The 21098-nt window shown below is 37.5% G+C and overlaps 1 protein-coding gene across 3 annotated transcripts in view; it reads left to right on the forward strand.

Annotated features, from left to right (window-relative positions):
• Positions 1–21098, forward strand: part of LOC140257728 (multidrug resistance-associated protein 1-like) — a 34213-nt gene that overhangs the window by 4039 nt on the left and 9076 nt on the right. The window contains exons 3-19 of one of the 3 annotated variants that reach the window (XM_072347295.1): positions 67–208; positions 1219–1376; positions 2378–2555; positions 5000–5254; positions 6967–7032; positions 7651–7788; positions 8828–8974; positions 10172–10256; positions 10343–10409; positions 12036–12162; positions 12904–13080; positions 13568–13735; positions 14785–14971; positions 17129–17198; positions 18104–18161; positions 19287–19506; positions 19934–20088. In XM_072347295.1, the coding sequence (XP_072203396.1) occupies positions 67–208; positions 1219–1376; positions 2378–2555; positions 5000–5254; positions 6967–7032; positions 7651–7788; positions 8828–8974; positions 10172–10256; positions 10343–10409; positions 12036–12162; positions 12904–13080; positions 13568–13735; positions 14785–14971; positions 17129–17198; positions 18104–18161; positions 19287–19506; positions 19934–20088 (2398 nt within the window). Of the gene's footprint in view, positions 1–66; positions 209–1218; positions 1377–2377; positions 2556–3146; positions 3378–4999; positions 5255–6966; positions 7033–7650; positions 7789–8827; positions 8975–10171; positions 10257–10342; positions 10410–12035; positions 12163–12903; positions 13081–13567; positions 13736–14784; positions 14972–17128; positions 17199–18103; positions 18162–19286; positions 19507–19933; positions 20089–21098 lie in introns of those variants that run through there. The other 2 variants (XM_072347470.1, XM_072347389.1) reach the window with 2 other exon arrangements.

The following is a 21098-nucleotide window of genomic DNA, read 5'->3' on the forward strand; positions in this document are numbered from 1 at the left end:
GTTTTGGTTTGCTTAGTGTGCTGTATTTCATACTGTATAAACTCATTCCTTTTTTTTTTTTTTCAGACTAATATCTTTAGGCTATAAAAAGCCTCTGGAGAGAGATGACCTGTTTGAACTGAATGAAAGTGATTCACCATACAGCGTGGGTCCTAGCTTTGAAAAGCAATGGAGAAAAGAAATCCAGAAGTCTTCTGCGGGCTTGACGGTAGAGAGAATTCTGAAAATAAGCAAAATCCTTTTCTAAATTTAAAGAGACTAGAAGCTAAAGATAATTTTTTAAATTCCTTTTTTTTCTTGAACAGACTACTTGTTGGAGATTGCACTAATGTGGCAATAAGAATTTTCTTAGTTATACAAATCCAAGCATATCAAGTGGTGTGGAAATTACCACTTGCTTTGTTGATTAAGTACCATCTATTTTAAGTGTGTTACTGCTTGTTTTATCTTCTGTATGTCTGGTGTTTAGTGAAATCCATTATCAGCTTGTTCACCAGTGGGTGCTCTGACCTGGAGAACGCACAAAGCAAGCTTCAGTTTCTTTTAATTTCATCAATATTGAGTCTTACAAATATTTTGATTGTTTTGTTTGAGATTGCCGGTGTGATTTTCATATAATGGCTTGCCATTTTCAGTCAGAGTTGTTCTTTCGTTACTGATGTTAAGGTACACTAACTGCTGCACAGTGCTAGGATATTGACAGGAGAGAGAGCTTAACCTGTAAATCCAGTAAGAGTGTAACTTTTAGTTTTGAATTGCTGAGAAGAGGGCTGCTCTTGCAGTCTGTCTTTACTGCAACTCTTGAGTATTTCTCATTTATTTCTAGACTTGTGTTTTCTTCTACCGTTGAGATATCTATTGAAGCACTTTCTACTGAAGCATTCAAAAGTGCTTTCCATTAAGGATTATTTTTAATTCATTAAGGATGAATTCTGATACTAATATTATTAATATTGTTATCCACATAGTCTGTAAAAAATATTCTGTCCTTCATTATTGTGATAATTAAGAGCAGCTAAAGCTTTTTTTTGAGCCAGATTTAATAAAACCAAAGTTCATTTTTTACCCCAAAGCAATTCTTCTGTTCTGACTGCTAGAAGTGTCCTTCAGAACCGAAATACAATAATGATTTTAAGTGGACATGTATTTAATAATCATATGTGTTTTAGTGGGGCAAAATAATTTCCTAATTCTGTACACATGCTTTTAATCTTGCAGGATTCTTATATTGAAAGAATACTATTTAAACCCAGAAGTTTCTATAAACAGTCTTTGATTTTTCCACTGTGGCAAACATTTAAGTTTTTATTGCTCAAAGTTGCATTTTTAAAAGCTGCAGCTGACATTCTGGCTTTCATGAGTCCACAAATAATGAAGTAAGTTTTTGATACGTTTCACCTTACGTTCAGAGATCAATAGTAAAAGTAAAGCTGTAGGGTTAGCAATATCAAAGCCAAAATAAACAGCTTAGAGGCAATGATTGGGTGGGCTCTTTGTTGGGTTTTGTTTGTTTGTTTGTTTTCAGTGGTTATTTGTAAATTATCCTAGTGAAGTAAAGTTCAAAGAGAATTTCTTGGTCAAAAAGTTGAGACAAAAGCAGTATATGAGAAAAAAAGTAAAGATATGTAACTTTTCTGCTTTCTTTTCTGCCAATATTTTTGGATCTCTGTTTTTCAGCAAAACATTTAAAAATACGTTCAAACCTACAGTTTCAACGTTTCAGGGAAAAGTGTGGCAACTCGGCTGTAATGTTATTGGTAACATACAGCAGATGGAGGTCATCTTTAGGTATTTGCTTAGCACAGAGGTGTTAAGAATTTTTCAAAGAAAAATGGTAGTGGACAGAAATATTGTTTACCTCTATACTACATTCTGTGTCAGTGTAATTTGTTGTATCCTGGGATGTTAAGCAAAATTGTTGACCATGTTTGAGAGAAAGACTGTTTGTAAGACCTGTTTGAAGATGCTGTGGTTGTTGGTTATTTAAAACAATCTTTTACTAGTGCCAAAAGAATTAATTTTCCTTAAGATTTTTTTTTTCTCCGTCTCACTTTGGTGGTTGGTATTAGCGGTTTTTGTGACCATAAGCATCTAATTAAAATGTCTCTCTTTTTTATTTGTACTGCATTCTCTGTGAAGTCAGTCAGCAGTAGCTGATTAATTTGTAGAACAGTGTCTGAGAATCATTTCTAAGGTAACAAATTGGAAAGATAAGAACTATAATTTTTAATGTGGTTTTCTTCATGACCTTTTACCGTATCTGGGTGCAAAATGGGCTTAATTAAGCAAGTTGCCGGTATGTCCCTTAATTGAATGTTTTATTGTCAGATGTTGACTGTGTGTGCAAAATTCTAAATTTATTTTGCTTCCTTTTCAGATCATTGATAACTGTAAGTGAAAATCATACAAGTTCACATGGGAGTCGATATGGCTATGCTATTGCTCTGTTTTTTGTAGTTCTCTCACAAACTCTCCTACATCAACTATACCAGCGTAACAGCATGCTTACTGCTGTCAAAATCAAGACTGCTGTTGTTGGCCTGATATACAAGAAGGTGATAAGGTCTTCTGATTTTCTCCCACAGCAAAAATTTAAAATAATTACTCAGTGTTTAAAGATAATGTATTTACCAGTATGATCAGAACCCCAGATATTACAAACTGGTGACAGGCTAACAGTTTGACTTCGTATTTTGACAATTGTTTGTTTAAGAATTTGGAATTGCAACAGTGTTTCTACTGTATGGCTCTAATGGAATGGCTTGGATTGAAAGGCACTCCAAGGATCAACAAGTTCCAACCCCCAGCAACAGGCAGGGTTACCAACCCCCAGGTCTGGTACTAGACCAGGCTGCCCAGGGCCCCATCCAACCTGGTCTTGAACACATCCAGGGGTGGAGCACCCACAGCCTCTTTGGGCAGCCTGTTCCAGCACCTCACCACTCTCTGTAAAGAACTTCCCCCTGATATCTGACCTAAACCTTCCCTCTTTGAACTTAAAATTATTCCTCTTTGTCCTATAACTCTCTACCCCTGTGAAAAGTTGATTCCCTTCTTTTTCATAAACCCTTTTTAAATACTGGAAGGATGCAGTGAGGTCTCATCACAGTCTTCTCCAGGCTGAACAAGCTCCCTCAGACTGTCTTCATAGGGGAGGTGCTCCAGCCCTCTGATCATCTCCATGGCTCTTCTCTGGGCCCTCCCCAGCAGCTCCACGTCTTTCCTGTATGGGGGCACCAGACCTGGAAGCAGTACTCCAGATGGGGCCTCACAAGCACAAACTGGAGAGGGACAATCACCTCCCTGTTCCTGCTGGCCACCCCTCTTCTGTTGGAGCCCAGGATACCACTGGCCTTCCAAGATGCAATAACATAATTGTGTTAGTGAAATATTTTTATTTATTCATGTGATTAAATACTTTTGTCAGCCACCCGTGCAGAGATAATGTTGGGCAGATAATGTAGAAACTGAACTCTTCCTGTTTTTGTTAGATTTGGACTGGATATAAGGAAGCAGTTTCTCATGGTGAGGATGGTGAGATACTGGAACAGGCTGCCTAGGGAAACTGTCTGCGACCCATCACTGGAGATGTTCAGTGTTGGGTTCGACAGGGCTTTAAGCAATCTTATCTAGTGAGAGATATCACTGCCCTTGGCAGTGGGGAGGACTAGGTGGTTTTTAAGCATCTCAGACAGTTGCAGGATTCTGTGATCATGAGTTAATTTTCCCCAATTTTTTTAATGAACTAGGAGAGCATGTTAGGCGGGATGGCCAGGGAAAAAGCAAGGATATGTATGATCACTGTTTTTATTATGTAGCGTTGGCAAATACAAGAAACCGTAGTTTGCCACTTTGTTTTTTGTAGAGGCCATTTTTTCCCCCTGATTTTGGAGAAACCAATTTTCAGTGGATCAGTAAGCAGTAGGTTACTGTGGAAATCTCTGTATTGCTTGTCCCACCTTTAATAAGGTGCTTTGGGTGGCATAGTTACTAGCAGGGAGAGATACAGGTGTTAATGGTGTATAATTGAAAATAACTATGTGTGATCTACAAAACATTCAAGCATTTATTATGCTACTAATATATAGCGTATGAGATGAAGTTGTTTCTCAGTGCTACACCTTTGCTTTATTATGAATGTGATACACTGGAATTTGTACTGCAATATTTGACTAAGAAACAAGAGTCAGGGAGGACAAGACACAATCCTATCTGAAATAAATACTATTTATTTGTCAATTTAAATTTAAGTTTTAAATAATCTCTTAGTTTATCTCTTTCTCAAATAGATTTAACTAGTCTTTTGGTATAGACTTCTCAGGTGTTTTCTGAACCAGTATATGATGTCTTGCTTTTTAGCTGCAACTCAGGAAAACAGGGAAATTCATTCTTTCATGTCAAATATGAGGGTATGTCTGTGTGTCATGTCATGAGCAAGGGAATAGCATAAGGCTGCTGTTGGGGTGAGTGCATGTTCTGGCAAGTTTCCACAGCTACAGGGCAGAGAGACAACGTGGTCTGCTCTTTGAATATAGTCAGTCAGTAGGTGCCAGATCAGGTTGTGCTTTGCTTCTGGAATGATGCAAAATGATGGTGGGGTGAGTTGCTGTGGTGCTGTCTTTTTCTGTGCAGGAGTTGCAGGTGGCACAGTGGATAAATATGAGGTCCTTAGAGAGTATGTGAGTGTGAATGTGAGTGTGTGTGTGTCTATGTATCTATCCCCAGTCAGCTGAATGCGTGATGTCAGACTGTCACACTGGCATTATACGTGTGCTTTCTGTGAAGCTTGCTGTTCTTGGCTCCCACACCAGCCCAAAGCTGAGGTCTTCTGAGCTCTCTTTGAGCTAGTGTTGTATTTATTTACCATTAAGTGTTACAAGTGTGTTTCACTAAGTTCAGCTTTGTTTTGCTGTTTGTTGTCCTTTGCTTTTAGCTTCTCCTGGGAAAATCATAATTCTTGAATTTTGCGACTTTTATCCTCTGTATTTTCTGGTTGCAGGCCTTAACTTTAGCCAATTCCTCACGACGAAGATACACAACTGGAGAGATGGTTAACCTGATGTCAGCAGATGCTCAGCAACTCTTGGTGCTAATTGTAAACATCAACCTGTTGTGGTCAGCACCTTTTCAAATTGTCATGGCTGTCATCTTTCTCTGGAAAGAACTTGGCCCCTCAGTATTAGCCGGTGTAGCAGTGCTTCTTCTGGTTATACCTATAAATGCACTTATTGCAGCCAAAGTAGAAAGTCTGAAGGTGAGATGTTTTAATAAGTGTGATAAGGAGGAATTAATTGTCATAATGCAGGAATGCAGAAGAGAAATGTTAAATTGTGCATGTATTGTGCATTCCTCACTGTAGGAAGCAGTTATGTTTTTTTCATATTGCATGAGTTAATTCATTTAAATAAGGGATTCTATATGAGATTATGGTCCTCTTCCACCTCTGTTATTTAGGCTGAGCAGCTCTTTCAAATTTAGTGCATTCTCCTCAGATTATGGGAGATCCCACAGGGGTGCTGATGATGATTTCTGTGAGGTCCAGTAGGAAGAACTGTTACAATGCTTAGTGTTGTGTCGTTATCAAGACAAATACCTGTCTCTGTGTTATTTTTGCCTTTGGTAATGCAACATACAGTGAATACTCTTTTGTGGATCTGTATATGCTTTTGTAAAGCTGTGATACAGACATTGCAGTAAAAGCCCTTGCCTCTTTTTCAGTCACGGCAAGTACATTTGCACTTAGATCCATACTGTGATAAGAGAAGGAAAAAATATAAAGGTCACCAAAATAACTGTCTGGAAGTTTGCAGCTTGTATTTGCAAAGACTTGAAGGTGTAAAGGGCTTGTTAATTAGCATTTTATAAATGTTTTATGCAGAACAGACTGTATAGCACAGGAGTGTGAGTAATTTCTTCATTTCTTTGGTTGGTTCTCTCAATAACAAGGTATTAATTAGTAACAGAGGGAAGAGTTTCATGTTGTGCCACAGGAGATTCAGATATCAGGAAGTATTTCTTCATGGAAAGAGTGATGAGGCATGAGAATAGGCTACCCTAGGAAGTGGTGGAGTTGCCATCCTTGGAGGTATTTAAGAGACCTGCATATGGTGCTTAGGGATGTGATTTATGTATGGAGTTTGTAGTTAGGTTGATGCTTGAACATGATTATTTGATATGTTTCATATATTGATATCCATATATATGTATAGTGTCATAATATATCAATGCATTGTCTGTATTTACATAGCAATTTGTATGTATTTGCATAGCAGTTTTGAAGATCAAAAATGTATTATCATTCCTGAACGCCTGGGAACTGGAAGCCTGTTACGGCATTTCAGTACTTAGAGGGGGCCTACAGAAGTGTTGGGGAGAGAGCTTTTGTCAGGGAGTACAGTGATAGGACAAGGGGGAATAATTTTAAACTAAGAAATGGAAAATTTAGATTAGATATTAGAAGGAAATTGTTTAATCAGAGGACAGTGAGGTCCTGGCACAGCTGCCAAGAGAAGCTGTGGTGCCCCATCCCTGGAGGTGCTCAGGGTTGGATGGGGCCCTGGGCAGCTTGAGCTGGTGGGGAGCAGCCCTGCCCACGTCAGGAAGATTGAGACTGTGTGGTCTTAAAGGTCTCCCTACTCAAACAAAACCAATCTGTGTTACTGTGGTTCTATGATTTTATTTCAGTAGAAAAAAATAATGATAGCAGAGGGAGAAAAAAAAATAATTTAAATGCACTCCGTAAGATATTTTAGGAGAAAAAAAATGTTGTTATAATGTATTTAATAGTCCATTATTTATGTAATGATTTGTACAAGTACACATACATCTGAACGTAGTATAACTGCAGTGCTGGTGTGTTTCTCAGGCAGAACTAGTATAAAATATATGCATCCACTAAATACACTGTATATTTTACTTTTTTATTTTCCTCACTGAAAAATGGGAACACTGTTGTCTTTCAACCAGAAATGCCAGATGAAATATTCAGATCAACAAGTCAAGTTACTGAGTGAAATGTTACATGGAATAAAGGTAATGCCACAACTAATGAATTGTGAAATTTGATTTAGTTTTGTTTCAGTAGCTTTTGAACATTGAAGTTTTTGTGTTTGTTTTTTTTTTTAAAAATAGGGCTCTTGGAGTAACCTTTCATCAGATAATGATTAAAATTAAAAAAGAAAACACTTTAACTTAGTGTACTTAAAGTGCTTTTTTGAAAAAATATTTACTGAATTTATTTCACTTGAAAAACTTACTGCCCATTAAACCTCAATTTTACTGTCACATTTTGTATTAGGACATAAAATGTGTTGATAGCTGGCTGAAAACCTTTACCAGACTGAAATGTTGGTGGGTAAGGAAAATACTTTCTGAAGTAGACTACTTGAACTTGTTATTTAATACTGTTCTGAAGTAAACCAATGTATTGTTTATGATACATAGGGAATATATTGAAATGTGTAGGATAAAGGGGAGCTAGAACATACGTTCCATAAGAAGAACCTGATTTTGAGTTATCTTGGGTCTAACTTTTATTTATAAAACACTGAAGTTTATACAGTTTGATGTTGCTGAATATTTGAAAATGGCATTTGGAGCTTAAGCTTATTTTGTAAAGCATGATCACCGCTTTTCCTTTTATTCAAATAGATCCTCAAACTTTATGCGTGGGAGCCTTCATATCAAAGGAAGGTCATGGACATTAGAGAACGTGAAGTGGATGTTTTGAAGTCATCAGGATATCTGACGACTTACTCCATGTTAACCTTGACGTGTATTCCTTTTATGGTTTGTTTATAAAAGTATTCTTTCAAGCAGAACTGTTTATCATGTGGCCAGATGTAGTAGCTGCATGGATCAAAAATGTTGCCTCACAGTATCTCAGAAATTCATCCCAGCCTTGTTTCAGTGAAATTTGTATCTTTGGATCTTTAAGTCTCATTTAAATTCCATTGGAATGTAAAAGGATCAAAGTGGAACTTTCAATAGGTGTAAATGACCATTCTTAAGATCAGCTACAACAACTGAAATCTTCAAGGGCTTAACTTGCAATATTTACCAGGTGAGGAGGAATATTCCTTAGGAATGGTGGAAGGGAGGATTAAGGCTGTCCAGTCTGTTAGTGTTGGTAATTGGAATACTTTAAGCAGTGAGTCAGAAAAAATTGTGAAGTTAAAATTAACTATATTGAAATTATCAACTTATTGTTTAGCATGTTCTTAAGACTCCTTCTTGTTTAGGGCTCCTAGCTTAGTTTAAGACTCCTCTGATACTTAAGAAGAAAGACAATAGACACCACATGACACGTTCTTAACTTTAGGCTTTTCTGGGTGAGTCTGAAGGCTTGAACATTGGTTGTGTAGGAAACCACTGTATTTTCTGATGACTAAAGACTACAATTTTGGGGGGAAAAAAATTCCAAGTGGTAAAAATATCTGTTGTAAATAATTTTACTATGATACTACAGCCAGTATCATAGCAACAGGAAGAATTAAAAACAAAGTAAATTTCCTGAAACATCATTTGAATGTTTTCAAAGGGAAATCAATCAAATCAATCAATCCCTGAGGTAGGAAAGTTATTTCATACAGCTTCGTACAGATCCAGTTGGAGCAACTGCAATAGGCAGGTATTTTACTTGTTGAAATTGTAGTATTTCTGCACACAGCATTGCAGCCAAGTGCAGAAGGTGCAGGTGAGTCCCTGCTTAGTTATGAGCAGAAATAGAAGTCCACATCTTCGTAATACAACAAAGCAAAACAAAACAAAATTATATGTGCATAAATTTTAGTTATAACATGAATTTGCTTCTTTTTTCATTTAAAAGGTCTCAATGGCTATGTTTGGAGTCTACTTTTATCTGGACAAGGAGAATGTTTTAACAGCTGCTAAAGTTTTTACATCTATTTCTTTGTTTAACATTTTGCGACTACCCTTGTTTGATTTACCATCTGTGATCTCTGCTGTAGCCCAGGTAAATGAATTATGACTATGTGCTGTAAAAAGCTGCTGTTTATTCTCCTTTTGATCTTCTGTCGTGCTTCATCTGTAACTGTGAATGATTAAGTCATTTAATTATCTGTAGTTATGTTTCGCTAAGATAAAACTGCATGCTGTTTCATGGTAAGAGAAGCATGAAGGATGTTTTGAATGTGTCCTACAGACATAACAGGTGATAATGGGGTAGCACAGCTGATTGGGACTACGCTTTCCATTTCTGGCTTTTCTTCTCTTAGTAGTCATGACTCATCTTCTGCTCCTACTCTCAACTTCTCATCTTCACAGTCCAGTGAAAAGTAACCAATTTGGGCTGCACCTCTTTAAATAACTTGGCCATTCTTACCTGTTGGAACCCTTTGCACCAAGTGGAGGCGTGGTCTCTATAGTAGTGTGTTTCTCCAGTCACCACTGAAAGGATTAGAGAAAAAAGGAGTAAAGTTGCTGAGGGTATTCCATCAAGAAATTTCAGCTCTAATTGTATACCAGGAGGGATGCTGCTAGCTTTTAAGTCTGTATTAGGAGCATATTATATGAACTGCTCATGAATGTACACTGTCACAGCTTTATACAACCAGCTTTTTGTAAGGATAGAAACCAACAAAAGCAGCTACCTGCGGTGATTTGATTCCTCTGTGGTCTGCATCGTGTTAGATCAAAAACAAATTTACGTGAGGTTTAGTTCCCTTAGCTTAAAATCTAGTGAAAGTTCATCTCATTCTGTGTCACAGCACAGTCATGGACTGCTCATGATGCACTCGCAGTAAAATACTTTTCTGTTTCATTGTTCTGTGAAAATAGTTAAAGTACACTGTTGCACTAAGAATATATATATTTCACCATATGTTTTTGAAAACAATCTAATTGGAAGAACCAGCCATTCAAAGATAACTTTGTCTTCTAACATTAACTTGAGCATGTTCTGTTACTTTCTTATTGTCAAGCAGTGTGTTCTCAGGGAAAAATAAAAACAGTGCTTACTTGTGTCTTCAGTTTGTTTAGTACTTTAAACAAAATAAGTTTTTAAACATCCGAATGCCCTCTTTTGAATGGCTTTAAGTAAAACAAAGAATATGTCTTTCCATACTGTCTAGAGTATTTTAATATTTTATTTAAGAATTCAGGTATCACAGGCATGTTGTGCATGCTATATATGTTTATGTTTTTCTTGCAGACCAAAGTTTCTCTGAGCCGTTTAGAGGATTTTCTGTTTGCTGAGGATCTTAACCCTGAAGATGTTGATACAAACTACAGTGGAAGTAAGCAGGAGCTACTCATTTGTAATTAAGAATCTCAGCTGAGGGAATGGATTAGCATTTCTGCTCTTCTTTCCTTACTACGATAGACCATGCTGTTGAGCTTATTGGTGCTTCTTTCTGCTGGGAGAAAAATGGCCTACCAGTCTTAAAAAAGTAAGATATTTATTGTTTTCATTACCTCTGTTAGCTAAATGTGACGTGTTTTTCAGGATTGTCGTGTACTGATTAACACTAGTTCATGATGGTGGTACCAGAAGGAGCACATATTATTTCCAGAGTATCCCATGCAATCCTCTTGGAAAGTCGGATCTGACCTGGTTTCCTTCATGCTCCAAGAGAAATCACATAGCATGTGATTCCCCAGCATCGTAGTTGAATTCACACCTAAGAAATGACTCACTATGTTTAAACTGCTACACAATGCATTCATTGGAGTGTTAGTAAGGAAATGGAGTAAACAACCTTGAGTGAAGACTCTGTTTGAGACTGATAAATTTTACTAGGGCAGCTGAGACGGTTACAGCCTACCTAGTCTAACTCTCTCACTGTGCTGTCTGCCCTGTTAAATCTCAAGGTTGGAGATTACTTCCTGTGATATGGCATGGGTGCCCACATCTCAGACATTGTAGCCTGAAGTGTAGTATCCAGGCATAAACTACTTTCACCAGCCTTAATTGAAATCTCATATAGTCTCTGTGTAAAGTTTTTCTTAACCTCATTTGTGCTTTAGACTCTGATCTGAAGGAAATGTGTTTATCTTAGCATAGGACGTTCAAATCAGTACATGTTTAAATCTACATAGCATGGCAAGTGACCTCCTTGTATACAAACATGCGAGATCAGATTAGACTTATTTTGCTAGCAAAATATGCAGAGGATGAGGGGCAGCCTTTTAATACTCAAATGTTTTTCACACATTGTAGCAGATGCTACGTGAGAAGTCTAGCAGTTCATTGTCTGAGTAAGGTAGAAAGTCGGCTACAGGCCTGAGAAGAATGAATCCACTTACTGGTTACATGTTTTGCCATTTGTGAGAGCACAAGCCCTTAATCATCAGACAAGTAAATTTATTCTCATTATTGCTTATCAAAAGACATGTAAACTGCTCCCCTCCTGGGAGTAAGTTCCCTTCAGGTATTGAAAGGCTGCAATGAGGTCACCCCGCAACCTTCTCTTCTCCAGGCTGAACAAACCCAACTCCCTCAGCCTGTCCTCATAGGGCTGGAGCACCTCCCCTATGAGGACAGGCTGAGGGAGTTGGGTTTGTTCAGCCTGGAGAAGAGAAGGTTGCGGGGTGACCTCATTGCAGCCTTTCAATACCTGAAGGGAACTTACTCCCAGGAGGGGAGCAAACTCTTCGAAAGGGCTGATAATAGCAGGACTAGGGGAAATGGTTTTAAGTTAAAAGAGGGAAGATTTAGGTTGGATGTTAGGGGGAAGTTCTTTACTAGGAGAGTGGTTAGGTCCTGGAACAGGCTGCCCAGGGAGGCTGTGGATGCCCTGTCCTTGGAGGTGTTCAAGACCAGGTTGGACGGGGCTCTGGGCAACCTGATCTAGTAAAGGCGTATGTTTGGTGGCCCTGCTAGGCAGGGGGGTTGGAACTACATGATCCTTGAGGTCCCTTCCAACCCGGGTCATTCTGTGATTCTGTGTAAACTGATGCATTGATTTCTCATTGTTCTGAAGGTATAACAGTATTTCTTTCTTACAGTGACCACATCATAAATATGATGCAGTATTTACGAAGAAGATAACTAATTTCTTCCTCAATATTTCCAGCTTGAGTGTCAGTATACCTGAAGGCTCTTTAGTTGCTGTTGTGGGACAGGTTGGATCTGGAAAATCATCTTTTCTTTCTGCTCTTCTTGGAGAAATGGAGAAACTTGAAGGAACAGTTCATAGAAGAGTAAGATTGTCTGTCTGTCCCTCCATCGTCCCACCCTAACCCACTAACCACTGAATAAATTAAGCAGAATTGATTTTCAAAGTGCAGCTTTTCCTTTTCATCTATTTGTGACTATAAAAATACTGGCAATAGAAGCTTAGAAGTACTACCTTCTTGAATCTCTTATCTTCAAAGAAAAATTAACTGTATACATATTTTTAATTTGTTTCAGTCCAAGTAAGTAATTGCAAAGCTATTCTCATTTCTTACATCTTATATCTTAGAATGGACGTCCCTGATTGTCCCTGAGATCTTTTCCTAAAAGACTTTGCACAATGTAAGTCTCAGCTCTGTTAGGTTTATTAAAAGTATGTGCACTTATAGTACTTAGAGTCAAGCTGTCGTATCATAGAATCATAGAATTACCCAGGTTGGAAAAGACCTTGAAGATCATCAAGTCCAACCGCAACCTAACCATATATTAATTACCCTACATTATTAATTAGCCATACATTATTACCCTAACTGCAGCCTAACCAGTATATTCAATAGATTGTTTTAGTTATCTTATTTTAAAACTTTAATAATGTTTGAGTTATGTAAGTACTGTCTAGTTACTTTGAGATAAAGCTATAATAGCAAACATATATTTAAATATATATATATATATATATATATATATATATATATATATATATATATTTTTTTTTTTTGGTGTTCAGAAAGCCCAAATAAAATGTATTTTCAATTCTTTTTATTTAGGGTTCAGTGGCTTACTTTGCTCAGCAAGCTTGGATTCAAAATGGCAGTTTACAGGAAAACATTCTCTTTGGCTCAGATCTAAATAGATCATACTACGAGCTTGTTTTAGAGTCTTGTGCTTTGCTGCCAGATTTGGAACAATTACCCAATGGAGATCAAACAGAGATTGGAGAAAGGGTGAGAATTTGATGTGTCAGAAATTATTTGATAATTCAAGTTGTGCCTTTTTTGTTTTTATCTATGAGCCACTTGATAATTTACACCGATGACTATTCAGTGCTCAAGCAAGTACATACAGCTCAACTCCTTACTTAGCTTTGAACTTCTGTTCAAGTTCTGAATTCTCACTGATTTTTAGAATGGCTCTTTTCTGTGCAGATGTTTGAGTCAGCTCTTTTTTTTCCAAGGGTTCCCCATATACTGTAAGTAATGCCTGTAAATAGTAGTTAACACGGTACATTATATTTGCCCATTTTGGAATGGTAAGTTAATCAACAAAGGACAAACTTTAATTATTTGGAAATCTAACTTATAACTTTTCTGTTTAACAAAATTTAGCTTAGATATCTGAAAAAAATATAACAAATTGCCTGTGATAAACTGGTCTTCATAGTATTTTGTATTAAAATATGGATTGTTTTGGCTTCCTTTTTTATTTTTTTAGGGTGTCAACATAAGTGGAGGGCAGAAACAGAGAGTGAGTCTTGCTAGAGCTGTGTACAGCAATGCCGACTTGTATCTTCTGGATGACCCTCTATCTGCTGTAGATGTACACGTTGGAAAACACCTTTTCGAGAAGCTCATTGGGCCTTCAGGTCTCTTAAAAAGCAAGGTAAAGCAGGGAGGCTGCTTCTTAAATTGGAGATTAACTGATTTGTGCATTTCAACTGACATAATTGCATTCTTTTAGTCATTCTGCAAAAGTTCATCTCTTACCTATTGTGTTGAAAATTATTCTGAGCAAAGGGAATAAACAAAAAGCACGGCTGAATCTATAACTCTGAAGCGTATCAAGTGGCCATAGCATAGTCTGGGAAAAAAATAAATAAATAAAGGCAGAGAGAGCTGGCGTGACCTGGAGATTTGAGTTTTATGACATTTGGTCATTTCCACTTTGCTGATAGTTGTTGAGGAGTGCAGTGATGTGCATGGCAAGGTAAATCAAGATGGAACCCTTTGTGGGTGCTCTTGATGCTTTGCTGCTGTGAAGAAGTTATAACCAATAGAGCTTATAGAAAGAAGGACTTGTTAACTGAAGAAGTTCCATAAGAGAAAGGGGAGTAAGTTCTTCTGTGTAAGAACTGTTAATGTGGGAAGGTAAGATGGTTGTATGAATTAGTGCAGATTACTCCTGATGCAAGCTTATTCCTGCAAAACACATGTATCATTGTGAAATGCTTCCTAATTATGAGTACATATTACAAAGTACGTCTTTCACTTCCCATCCCTACCTTTCCTCTTTTACTTTGCATGCTTCATGGGTGATAAGTATCAGACAGAAAGAAGAACTCTAGTAATGATAGGCTTCTTGGCAGATATAACAGTTAGACTGTCAAACTATATCTAGTATGTTAACAGCTGTAATATCTGCTTTTTCTCTTTATGATTAAATCTAAACCATTCCTGAACATAGGATGCACAGTAAGAAACAGATAAGTACAAGTAATAAGAAATAGCTATAAGCATAAACTAATTGACATTACACTTGGCAATTTAAGGAGAAATGTAGTAAAGCTGTCAAAAAAAAAAAAAAAAGATAGTAGTATTATGGTAGATGAATAAGCAAAATCCAAGAAAAATTCAACTGCTATATTAATAGAAGACCTACTTTTAATACTTGCTTTGTTTTTATATGGTGAAATGGAAAACACTGTGTTTCAGACTCGTGTTTTGGTGACACATAACTTAACACTCCTGCCTCATGCTGATCTTATAATAGTAATGGAAGAGGGGAAAATAAGTGAACTGGGGAGCTACCAGGAACTCATTTCAAAGAGAGCTAAATTTGTTGAGCTTATTCAGTTCTTCAGTGCTGAGAACAGGAGGGAGAAGACAACCCCAAATGAAGGTGAGAACATTTGTGTAGTGTATTTATTTAGTATTTTTCCTTTTCATTCAAGCTTCCCAAAATATTCCTCTTCCCCTCCGTGTAACAAACTGAATAGTTTCTGGAAAATGTAAAACACTTCCATACATGTTTTGATACAAAACTATTGGTTGGAATAAATATAGAATTCAGGCTTTAATTCTCTGAGATCAAATGACTGATTTACTCTTTCAGTTAAAGGATGTACGATCAAGCTGCCTTATGCAGCTATTTTTGCTTTTACATTCTGATTTAGTACTTTGCTAAATTACTTGATTATCTTAAGGTTCTGTTATTCAATAAACATCTAAAGGATGTTTCAAATTTGTCTTCATGTGTCAATGACTTATACTGGACGCTTCCCATTTCTTTCACCTTAGACTGCTGTAATCAAGGTAGAGGGCATAGGAAAATATTATCCATTTGTAGAAGGTAAATAAATGAAGCTTTTTGTACTCTGAAGAGACACTCTTAAGAGACAACAAGTAGACAGCATAAATAAACAAAAATCGTGTGCCCCTAGTGGTGCACGGTGTTAGAACCGCCGCTTGCAACACCAGAGGGCTCGGGTTCGAATCCCCCTTGTGGCACAAGGGGTAAAACTGCTGCTCTGCTACACTAGAGGGCTCGAATCCCGGGAGTTGGACTCGATGATCTCTAAGGTCCCTTCCAATTTGCACGATACTATGATACTATGATACTCAGTACCTTGAAAAAACATATTTACAAACCATTTGCATGATTTCAGATTCAGTTCTTCACCCTGGTTGTTCAGCATGTGTTCCTCAGACCCTATACTGGAGCCAGCACTCTCAAACATTTACTGAGATTTGATGGGGAAGGAAAGACAGAACAGCAGATTTGCAAGAGGCAGCAGGAAGCAGGCTTGGGTTGGCTGTAGAGATGGTGGTGTGAGAAAACATGAACTAGCCACGAAGAGTGAGTAAAGAATGGTGAAGGGAACCAGAGTAACAAGGTGTAAAAACAGTATGCAGTGTTTTCTGGTACAAAATTATTCAGCAGAGGTGCATTCATAAGGACGGATCAGTATAGAAATCTGTGTCTTTACAGATCTGTTAACATAAATTACATGAATTATGAAGACAAAATATCCATTCTTAAAAAAAGCATCATTTTATTTTGTTAACACAAACCATAAGCTCAGTTTTTCAGCTCAGTTGTAAGAATATTTTGAGGTAAACACTAATCTTAATGCTTGTAGGGAGTTACAAAATAATATTTTCACTAAAATAAGTTTAACAATAAGTTGCTCCTTTCAGACATTCAAGCAAACTATAGTGTTGCAATTATTTTTTTTTTTTTAATATGCTTTTTAACTTCTTCATACTAGGAGGGAAATTTACGTGCTGCCATAGTTCTAGTATTTTCTTTTAAGTCATAGAATTGTTTGAGTTGTAAGGGATCTTTAAAAGTCATCTAGTCCAGTTCCCCTGCGATGAACAGGGAGGGACCAACAGCTACATCAGGCTGCGCAGAGCCCTGTCAAGCTTAAACCTTGGATGCCTCCAGGGACAGGGCACTACTCTGGGCAATCTGTTTCTGTATTTCACTATCATTATTGTAAATTTTTTTTTCTTATATCCAATCTAAATCTCCCTTCTTTTAGTTTGAAACCATTTCCTCTTGTCCTACCACAAGAGACTGTTCCTTTCTGACAGCCCTCCTTTAGATAGTGGAAGGCCTCTCTCAGATATCCCTGGGGCCTTCTCCAGGCTGAACAGCCCCAGCTCTCTCAGCCTGTCCTCATAAAAGTGGTGTTCCAGCCCTTGGAACATTTCTATAGTCCTCCTCTGGATGTGCTCCAACAGGTCCATGTCTCTCCTGTCCTCAGGACTTGGCATCTGCACAGAGCACTTCAGGTGAGGTCTCACCAGAGCAGAGGGGCAGGATCATCTCCCTTACCCTGCTGGTCATGCTTCTTCTGATGCAACCCAGGAAACAGTTTGTTTTCTGGGATGCGAGGGCACCTCATGTCTGTCTTGTCTCAAGACCAGTTTGACTTACAGGATTGATAACTTAAAGAACATTCATTCATCACTGTGTTTCCTTTTTATTTCTGGATCCTATCTACTCGTTGTATGAGGATTGAAATGATTTTACTATTTTTTGCTTTTATAGAGAGTTCTTCAAATGACGAGTGCCAACGAGGGAGGAGTCTACAGCAAAGAGAGTTGTTGAAAACCAAGCAGTAAGTGTTAAAAAACAACAGCCATTGCTGATCTGATGCAATGCTAGAGCAACCCTATGTTCTTATACTGAGGGCTGTGTTGTTATCCTCCATGTTGTAAACATGAGTTAAGACTGAATGTCCCATCAGCAGTTGGCTGCAGAGTATGTACTTGGGGCTCATCTTCTGGTTTATATGAAAGAAGTGCAGTTGATGTGCTGTGTGAGTTCAGGGGTTCTAGTTCATGGGCTGCTACCCTGTCTAAAGTATGTTAAGTGGGAGTGAAGGGGAGTTTCAGCCCTGGCAGCAGTTCGACTTCCTGGTATATTGACAAGTTTTTTATGTTGTTTTTTACATGTTGATTTTTTCATTTTCCATCTTTAAGAAAACTTATCTTTCAAGTATGAAAGTATCAATGAGCTCCTTGATCAATTTGTAGTGCACTTTAGTGGCATATCTGTTGGGCTGGAGATAGTGCAAAGCTCCCTAGACTAGAGCAGAATTCAGCAAATAAACAAAGGCAATGCAGAGCATTTGAGCCAAGTCACCTTGGCATGTATGTAGTAGAAACAGTTGTAGCAAATAATAAGCCCTATTCTTTGACCCAGACAAGGACTGAGATCCAAGCTGCAGCATACTTGCATGCCTTAGAAAACAGTGGTATTACATTTCTAGCTGCAGAGACAGTTTCTGCAGGGCAAGCTCAGTTTTACCTGCATGTGACAATACAATAAAAGTATATACTTAGTCTGGTCCTCTAACAATGAAGCTACTTAAACAAAAAATTAGAACAGCTAAGAGTAGATTGTATGTCTGTGAGAAAGAAAACTTTGAAGGATTTCATAGTACACATTTTTTACTTGGATAAAAATGGATATAATTTTGTGGTTTACAAGGAGATCTGAAAGTGTGTTTCTTACTTGCAGTTCCTCAGATCAGTGGAAAATACTCAGAAAGAATAAAGAAAAAGTTGCCACTGGTGGTGTAAGTATCAGTAATAGAAAAAAACTCCAGTATTTGTGTTTTGTTGTGTTGGTTTTTTTTTTTCTAATACACATAAGAAAAAAATATATTATTTTTCCATCTTCTTCCTTATTAAGGCATTTAATCATTGCATTTAAAATAAATCTTTTTCTAAAAATAAGGTTTTTTAACTCATCTTCAAGAACTTACCCTGACATTTTATATTCTTATGATGTGTTAGAGGCTTTATTTTTATACTACATTTAGGTTCTGTCTGTTTTAAATGTCTTCTTTCCAAAACATGGAAAAGATTTTACTCAGAGATGAGTCTCTGTCTCATCTTTAGGAGGTTTAAATACCTGTGTGCTGGTGCAGGGACTAGAAATTTTGCATGTTATTTATTAGTCCTGCAGTGCTGTTTTGTGTTAGAAATGCACTTTCTACAGTCCTAAATAAATAAATAGATATTTGCTAACTGCTAGGGAGAGGGGAAAAAACAAGTGAAGTAGAATGTGGAGAAGATGAAAATATCCAAGGAAATAAAATAAGAGCAGGGATGTGGAGGAGAACTGAGTTTCTGGCATGAAGGCAGAGATGATAGGCACAGAACCTATACTGCTGCTATCACTTCTACCATTCTGTTGGCCTGAGTTTCTCCCCGATAACTTCATCTACAGGGATGATGGAAACGCTATCCTGCTGTCACAAATTCCCTTGGCCTCAGTAGCCTGAAGAAGCAGTTTTAAATTTTCTACAGTAATATTTGCTTTAAATAAACTTCACACTGAGTTTTCTTGGTTTCCTGTTTTGTTTCTGTTGTCAGCAGTGGTGGTGGTGTGTTTTTTGATTGCTTATCTGTTTAATAATCTGCCTGTCTGACATTACTGAATTCTGTCTCTACAAAGTGTCACAAGCAAGGTTGCCTAGGATACATATGATTAAAAAAACACAATGCGGTTGATGGTGAAATGTTTTAGCACAATGATTTTATATACCTTAGTCATCAGATTTAAGAAGTGAAGAAATTTATTGTGAGTTCAATGTATTCAGTTCCCATTGTGTAATATCTACTTGTCCTCAACAGTGATATTGTTTTTATGAGTAATTCCTATTATTATTATTATTAACAATGTTTTTATAATTCAGATGAAAATGTCAGTTGTTTTAAAATACCTCCAAGCGTTCAGCTGGCGATGGATGTGGCTAGCCGTGGCTGCTTGTTTAGCACAAAATGCGCTAGCCATTGGGCAAAATCTGTGGCTTAGCACCTGGACTGCAGAGACAGCAAAAGTCAGTGATTTCACAGAATGGCAACAGTCACGAAATTACAAACTTGGTATTTACGGGCTTTTGGGACTCTTACAAGGTAAGTGTGAGCATTTATGACTGGTTTCCCACCACTTGCCAGCTTTGATCTACCAAAATGTTTATTAGTAGAGAAATAATGCTGGTTGTTCCATAAACAGAATTATGTGCAGTATGATAGTGTTGTTTAACCTGGGAGAGGAGCAGTAGAATAGATATACAGCAGTGTTGAAAATGCTTTTTAACTTTGATACTTCTGTGAGTTAACTTAGAACATCTGAATGTAAGCAAATGAAGTTATGTATGTTAGCATGTTAGGGAGGGAAGTGTGCTAGCTTGATACTTGATAGCAGGGAAGACATACTTACAAAGAAGGAAAATTTATCTACAAAATGCCAATACAAAAACTTGTTAAAACCAAGGTATGAAGTTAAATCCTTTCCCAACCCTACCATTCAAAACTGTCTTTTACTTTATCCATTCCCAAGGTCTACTTGTTTGCTGCAGTGCCTACGTAGTCACCCAGGGCTCCCTTGCTGCTTCTAGGACACTACATCATCAGCTGCTGGACAGTGTATTGCACCTTCCTCTTCAGCATTTTGAAACTAATCCAGTGGGTCAGATCATCAATAGATTCACAAAGGTAAATGGAAAACCTCATGAGGTCTTTCTCTTTTAAGAAAATGAAGCTTGAGCGACTACAGCTTTAATCCTGTTTAGTACTGTTGAAAAAGATATCAGAGTGAATGAATGGCTGGGGACTGCTGTTTCCTGCCAACTCAGGAGCAGCGTTGCCTGCTCTATCCTAACTAAAGCCCTACCCAAAGAGCCTCAGTAAGACATGTGACATTATGGCAAAGGGGATCAAAAAGATCAAAAGCTGCTTCACTGCTGCATGGTGACAATAACGTAAAGATGGTAGTAAATATTCAAAAGGTTATTTACAGGAAAAACTCATCTGTATGGAAGCCTTCAGTCTGCTGGGAAACACTGAGGCAATCTCCAAGAGATGCTGCCTTAGTGGTGGTCAGCCCTTAAATGAGGTCTAGAGGAGGTGTAGTCAAGCTCCACCCCTTCTGGGAGCACAGCTAGATTGCTCTCACCTGTGCTCCCACAGCTGACCTGATACTTGCCTCAGCTGATTAATCAGAGGTTCAGGCTGTGATTACCAATCTCCCATACAACTGCATAAGAACTTACAGAAATGTCTGTAGCTGTTTTCATGCAAAATTCTCAAAATATATTAAAAATATATTGTTGGCAAAAGTTGTATAGACCCTATCTATGATCATTAGGATGCCATTTGTAAAATTGTACTCCCACAGTGCAATGAGTTCACTAGACCTAAATCTAATCCACTTTTTTGATAAGTAGCTTTGTGATTTAATTTTATTTATTTGTTTGTTTGTTTATTTAATGCATATCAGAATCGGATGTAATTGCCAAAAGCAATGAATACATCAGTTCATGTTTTCTAGTGTATATAGATTTACAGTGAGTGTTATTTTCTGGTGGTTTTTTTTGTTGTTGTTGTTTTTTGGAGCACTTAGAATTTAATTGGAACTTCTTGTTGTACAGATAAATGTTATTTACTACGACTTTAATACTTCCTAGTCTTGTGATAAATAGATTGTTCAGATTGTTGCAATGTAT

The sequence above is a fragment of the Excalfactoria chinensis genome, chromosome 1, assembly GCF_039878825.1.
Source record: "Excalfactoria chinensis isolate bCotChi1 chromosome 1, bCotChi1.hap2, whole genome shotgun sequence".
Taxonomy (NCBI): Eukaryota; Metazoa; Chordata; class Aves; order Galliformes; family Phasianidae; genus Excalfactoria; species Excalfactoria chinensis.